The following is a 6,868-nucleotide window of genomic DNA, read 5'->3' on the forward strand; positions in this document are numbered from 1 at the left end:
GTTGTTACTCTCGACGTCATTACAAAATCAACTATCGAAACATCACAACAACAAAAATAATGTAAAAATTGTGTATTTTTGTGGCATATTGATAATTTAGGTGAAGAAGAATTGTCAAAAGTTGGTTTATATAGAGTGATTCGCATCTTACAATTCAAAACTCATGTGTGTGTGTGTGTGTATTGTGAGAACGTTAAGAATTGGACTAGACCCATACGTCACTTAATCAATGGCTCAATTCAACATTTTAATTATGGTAATGATGAACTAAAAGATTGAGGATATCATTAAAATGAGATTACCTTGGGTTAGGACATGACTTTGTTGAGGAGCAAGATTATTCACTTTTCAACTAAAGAAATAAGTTGTAGTTCAGTCATAGTCATATATGAGCAGCTTATTTTCAACTCCAAATTTTACATTAACACTAATAAAAGTTACATATAAATTAAAGTTTTTTTTCATGGGAAAGACAACATAAACAACCACTTACATTCAATATAGAGAAGTGTATAACAAAACACTAAATAAATATACATGCCTATACTAGCGTTTATCGAAACATATCAACGATAAAAGACAATACAGTTTTATTTCTCGGTTGATACGGGTAGGATTTTGTTGTTTACACCCCTATGTGAAATTTCTGAGTAGATAATAGCAACTATAGTCAAAGTTCCAATTAACATGAACAATGCGAAAAAACTTTGAATGTCAAGACTTTGTGGAAGGGCTTCAGTAGGTTGTGATCCATCAGGTATACGAAATCCAAGATATTTTTCCTTCATTTTCATCATAGTATCGCTTTCAGTTACATTTATGACAGCCATTGAAAAATCTTGTAATAGAGGAGATCCACGAGGCAGTGCCTGACATATTAAAAATACAAAGTATGTGAATTTATAATAGGATGATCATATAAGAGTAAAAGTTATGATTATTTTTTAAATGACATAAAGATGTATGTGTGTATGTATGTATATAAGAAATGAATATAATGTAAAGTCACTTGAGTTTAAACATCCGTGAAAACCCTATTAGTCAATCAAGAAACAATTATAGGTAACAAATAATTTTACAGTAATTATTATATTTTTTTATGAAGAAAACATTAGTAACAAATTTTTAAACACTATGTATCAAATTATAGTTGTTTAAATGTCACACATGTGACAACAACATTTTGTTATACATGTGCAACATTTGCTACAAGTTTTTTAATATTGGTTACCAGATAATAATAACACATATTACATATGATAAATAAACAAAAAGAAATAGTTTGTTACATAGGGTTTTGCGAGTTATATATAAGAGGACGAACAAGAAGCTAGCCAAAAAGAACAATTACAAGAGGGGCATCGCAAACAACACCAACCTTACCAAAAAAATAAAACATATTTCCCTCTAATCCAAACTGAATTAAGACAAAAAGTTATATTCTTTGATTATTCTATTTTGTTTTGCTTACACATTTAAAGACATGATGTTTAATTACATTCACATGACAATTCCTTGAACATCAAAAACCAAGCATGAATTGTTAGTTTTGACTTTGATTACCTTAACTCATGACATAATGGAATTATTTAAGAAGCTATTTTCAAAAGAGGAATAATAATAAGAACATGCTACCCAATGGATAAGAGAGAGACTCACAAATGCAATTCCAGACTCTTGATTTATCGGTCCGAACTTCATGTAATCAGAGCCATATTTAGCTAAAAAAAGTTCAATGTAGGGGAGCTCATGAAAAATAGCATTTACTCTATGAGTGGATAAAGCTCTTTCATATTCTTCAATTGTTTTGAGAGGCACCAGTTTCGTGTCTGAACAATTGTATTTTTGAGTTATAAAATCTTTTAGGAAAGAACCATCCTGGTATCCTACATTTTCATAACTTGAAGGCAACTTGGGACGCATTTGATCAAGTGTCAACCATGCAGACAAAGTTGCTGTGAAGATCTGGACTATAATGAAAATCATACTTAGCCACATAACAAGCACGACTTTAGTGCTCTTGTTATGTATCTTCCCTGCAAAATATATTGAAAAAATGGTTGCTAAGAATCAAGCTTATTTCCATAGTACCAATGATATACAACCCTATCAAAACAAAGGGAAAGTAGGTTTAGGCATTTGATGTGAAAGTCAATGCTTGCTAATGGAATGATTACATGAATATAGTTCATTCATCCTTTTTGTAACCACCTTAATTAAAACCAGCCCATAAGATTGAGTTTGGGGAATACTAATTTCACATCAGATAACTACAAATATAAGAGACACTAACAAATTTAAAGTAAACCTTTTTACGGGCTTGCTATACACACGCCACTGGCAAACTAATCCACACAACAGTCGTTTCACGCTGACCGAGCCATTGTTTGAAGGTTAAGGCTTGCGTCACATCCCTGCCTACTTTTAACGATCGTTTTAGATGCATCGAACGACCCTACGAAGGTTAGGACTAGCGTCATAGCTCCCTACTTCTATATTGTCATTTGATTTTTTGTCGGATGGCCTTTTGAGTTTGAAGGTAGCGTAGGATTAGTAGGAACCTTACTTTACCTACGTAGTTCATTTTTATGGTATAAATTAGAGTTTAATAGAGACCTTGAATATCCATATGTATATCTTAAAACAAGTACGTACCTTCATGGAAGAAGAATGTCGAAATAGGAAACCAGATTACCATTACGACTCTTTGAGGAATTGGGGCTAAAAATTTTGGGTTGCTAACACGGTATTCCAAAATTGCAACAGCGAGTCCAATGTAGATACAAACACCAACTATTGCAATCCATAATCTTGGGGTAAATGGTTTTAAGAAAGTCCACAATGTTTGGTTCCATTCATGTGAAGCACGGACAAGCATATAAACTTCAGAGCTCAGGTAGGCGCTTGTGAAATCAACGTATTGAGCTCGATTGGCACGCACAGTTACATCACCTGCTACTGCTTCACAACTCTACAAGATAGGTAACAAAAATTATATGATTTTGTAAAGATTTGATACCTTGTAGGGGGGGGGGATATTCCACGGTCCTCCCAACCGTCGAGGTGATCCCACCTCGCAGACCGCCACCCAGCAAGCCAGAGTCTGGGGGTAAATCCGCTACCGTAGGGGCATTGGGAACGAGCAAGATTCGAACCCGCCACCTCCGGGTTAGAATGCGGACTGGTGGCCATTGGGATGACACCCAATGGTTAGATTTGATACCTTGTATTGTTGGTTTCAAATCGTTTTTTTTATTATTGTTTTTATAGACCGACACACACCCCTACTTCTACACCACGTAAATGCCCACAATAAGGTTTGAACCCTTATCACTTAGTTGAGAGGAATTCACCAATGTTATTGGGCTAACAGCCTCTTACTAGTTTCATAGCGGTTAAGATGTTTCTTTTAGACTACAATTTCACTTCTCTCTGGTCTGATCGTACCACAACCAGAAACAAAATCCGATTTAGTAGTTTTTTACAACTTTGGAATCTTAAATCTTAGAGTTAAATGCTATTTTAGTCCTTGTGGTTTGGGTCATTTAACAGTTTCGTCCAAAGATTTCATTTTTCACTTGTGGATCCAAAAAAATTTCATCGTTGCCACTTTAGTCTACTGCGTTAACTTCATTCATTTTTTTTTTTGTTAACGATAAAGGAAATTCGGTTATTTTACATGGTCGAATTGCTCTTCTAATTAACAGAATTACAAATAAAATGACTGAAAACAAAATAACTCTAAGTAAATAAAAAAATAAAATTAAAAAAAATACTAAACATAATTTCATATCATTATAATACATTTTTTATTTTTTGTATAAAAAAAGCTATCAATGCCAAAATATAGGCGCATCAGTTTCAAAAACATAATTACAAAAAGATTAAAATTTTAAAATTTAATTAAACTACACTTAAAAAGATTTAGGCACATACACTTTCAAAAATTAATTTTGAAAACCTAAAATTATTAACACCTAATTTTCCAAAACATATCTAAAAACGTAATGTTACTCTATTTAAAAAATAAAATAAATTATGTGGTGTTTATGCATGAGTGTGAGAATTTTGCGCCACGTGTACCGATAAGATTGTAAGAAAATTGTACCTTTCCTTCAATGTGTTTGACTAGGTCATCATATGTACCATTTCTTCCACCAGTGGAATTAACGAATGCTCTGAAGATAGGCTGGACATTGTATGGCAACAAATGTAACGCATGGCAGAATATGGCTATGGAGAATCCACCTTCAACTTCTGATTTTTGGTTGACTTTTACAAACTCAGTAAATCCTGTTTTCTTAGGCACCCACACAGTTAAATTTTGGCATGGACCCTTTCCTTCCTTGGTTATGTTCCATTCTTTTCCTATGATGTCTTTAATTGGCAAAAAAAAAAAAAAAAGGATAATCATGCAACGTTAGTATTTATGAAAATTACGGCCGGGGAGTGCTCAAATCAGAACTACAAATTTTTTACTTTTCTTTTTGCATGAAAACCATTTTTTGTTATATTTTTTACAATTTATTAGACATCACTGTAATAAAGGGAAAAAATAATTTACTCTGTAGAGACAATATGTCATTTGGGACCAGTGGCGAAGCTTGAGATTTATGACTGTAGGGTCAAAAACGCATATACTTAATACAATTATAAAACCGTGACGTCGAAAACGTATATATCTAAAAAAACTCTATACGAAAACGACATACCACAGTCGGACGCCCCTCACCTGGCCCCTTCTATCCTGCACCCATGTTTGGGACAGGTGAAACTAGTTTTTTTTAATTGTTAATCATTTTTTAATCCGGAATAAAAGAAAAGAAAAAATAATCTAAAAATGGTTTTCAGAGAGCACCAATGTTTTCAAAGTTCCTGCTTAATGTATACCGACGACTTATCGACGGAAAAAAGAAGAGAAAAAATAGAACTTTTGATGAACTTTTTTATTTGATATATACTTTGCAACTTTATGGATTTTTTTTTTATGATTTGGTTTTGATAACGTATGATTTGAGATATATACTTTGCAACTTATGGGTTTTGTTTTATGATTTGATTACGTATGATTTAAGTAGGTCTACACTCTACAATGATTTGCAACTTTCTTGAATCAGTTTTAAAAAATCCAATGTGGCTTCCATTTTAATTTAGTGTGCAAAATGATGATGGTTACAAGTAATAAGGACGTAATAGTTGACTATAAATTAAATATTGTTCTTATCCTTGTTAATTTCGAAAAAAAAAAAAAAAACTGAACATATTTTATTTCTTTTTGAACGGAATTTTTTTTTTTTAAATCATGTGGTGGTCTATAAGACTTAAACCTAATACCTTTTCATCCCAAATTGTATAATGGTTTTACCTTTGCCAATGAACCAACACTCCATTGGTAATAAAAAAAACAGAACATATTAAATTATAGATTTTTTGAACTTAAAAAACGTCACCCCGTTTAAATAATTACAAATTTACATTAATTATCCCAAAAAATCACTACAAGAAATAGTAAAGAGTTCAAGTCTCATTGTTACCAAAGAAAATTATTTAAGGGTACCATATAAGTTTGCCGTTAAAAAAAATCAAAGTCCGAATAAAACTAAAAAAATCATCATAAATTTGCACAATAGTAAAAACTCAGTTATTCATACATAACCATGGGGAAGGTTCTGTAGGTAAAAACAGATGTAGTGACACCAAAAAAGTATTAGTATATATTATGACATTTTCGTAACTTAATATTAACATATCTTAACAATACTGCCCAAGAATCCTTATCAATCCAGTGTTACTAATACGGTAAAGCTTATGACGTATCATCCAGCTATTTAACCAAAAAAAAAAAAATCAAGAGATCCAAACTCGAATACAATTAAGATTGTAGCATACTGAATCATCGGTAAAACTTCGAAACTGCTTATATACCTTAATTTAAACCACAATAAAGAAAAAAAAAACCCATGAAGTTGTTGTTTTAATTAATTAACCGGTTCTTAATATCTAATATTTTCTTTATATATAAAAGTTTACTGAAAAGATGCTTTTACTAAAATTAGAAATATTTTCGTAATTGTAACAACATACCTGCACATATATCTGCGTCATGTCCAACATGACCTTTTTCCTCCGTAGATAGTCTTCTATCTGCTATTACTCTTGACGCCGTTACAAAATCAACAGCCCAAAGCATCGCAATAGCGAAAATAGAGTAAGTAACGTGTTTTTTGTATTCCATATTGTTGACTTTGGTGAAGCAGAATTATATATCAGAAGTTAGTTTATATAGAGTGATTCGCATGCAGCTTAAAATTCGTTGACCTGTTCTTAGTATCTGGAATGCCTTTTAATATACGTTTTGGGAGAAAAAAAACAAAGTCAAGTATTTGTTTCAAGTATTAACACAGCCCTCTTTCCAAGTAATTTCGTTACACATTTAAATATATTTAATTTTACCGACCATTTCCCTCACTATATGTAACTGGGATATACTACTAGTATAAATATGTTTAACAATAACTTGTCAGGTCAAATTCATCTTGTTCTATGCTTTACCTACCACAAATCGACACTTGAAGACCGCAACTAGTATAACATATAACGACGTTAGCAGTTATGGGGGTTATCGTTAGACACTATTTGTTATAGCATAACTAGGATGCTCCCATCGCGCGTTGCGGCGGAAAATCCGCATACAACCGAAAATGTAAAGACCTTTTTCGTTAACCTATTATAATTATAATAATAAATAAATATTAAAACCCAACTTGTTCTGATAAATATAACTCGTTTTAAAACATCCACTTGGTATATCCAAACAAGTGTGAAGTTATCTGTTCAAATCTTTGCAATTGTAAGGTAAAGGTAAAAT

The 6,868-nt window shown here is 32.1% G+C and overlaps 1 protein-coding gene across 2 annotated transcripts; it reads right to left on the bottom strand.

Moving 5' to 3' along the window:
• Positions 1-471: 471 nt before the first annotated feature.
• Positions 472-6,257, bottom strand: LOC110877510 (glutamate receptor 2.8). Of its 2 annotated transcripts, XM_035977369.1 has the most exons (6): positions 6,085-6,257; positions 4,249-4,377; positions 4,109-4,158; positions 2,656-2,971; positions 1,660-2,036; positions 472-869 (listed from the first exon to the last, which is right to left on the bottom strand). In XM_035977369.1, the coding sequence occupies exons 1-6, from the start codon at positions 6,233-6,235 to the stop codon at positions 591-593; spliced, it is 1,302 nt and encodes a 433-aa protein (XP_035833262.1). In that variant the 5' UTR covers positions 6,236-6,257; the 3' UTR covers positions 472-590. The 2 variants fall into 2 exon arrangements, with proteins under 2 accessions (XP_035833262.1, XP_021981357.1); XM_022125665.2 differs by having other exon boundaries at positions 4,109-4,377.
• Positions 6,258-6,868: the final 611 nt, after the last annotated feature.

Source organism: Helianthus annuus, chromosome 9 (assembly GCF_002127325.2).
Source record: "Helianthus annuus cultivar XRQ/B chromosome 9, HanXRQr2.0-SUNRISE, whole genome shotgun sequence".
In the NCBI taxonomy this organism is placed as follows: Eukaryota; Viridiplantae; Streptophyta; class Magnoliopsida; order Asterales; family Asteraceae; genus Helianthus; species Helianthus annuus.

Bases quoted from the DNA above. Each gene is read 5' to 3' on its own strand.
- LOC110877510 (XM_022125665.2), bottom strand. From the start codon at position 6,235: ATGGAATACAAAAAACACGTTACTTACTCTATTTTCGCTATTGCGATG. The intron at 4,378-6,084 runs GTATGTTGTTAC...TGCCAATTAAAG, and splicing joins TGACGCAGATATATGTGCAG to ACATCATAGGAAAAGAATGG. The intron at 870-1,659 runs GTGAGTCTCTCT...TTAATATGTCAG, and splicing joins AAGAGTCTGGAATTGCATTT to GCACTGCCTCGTGGATCTCC.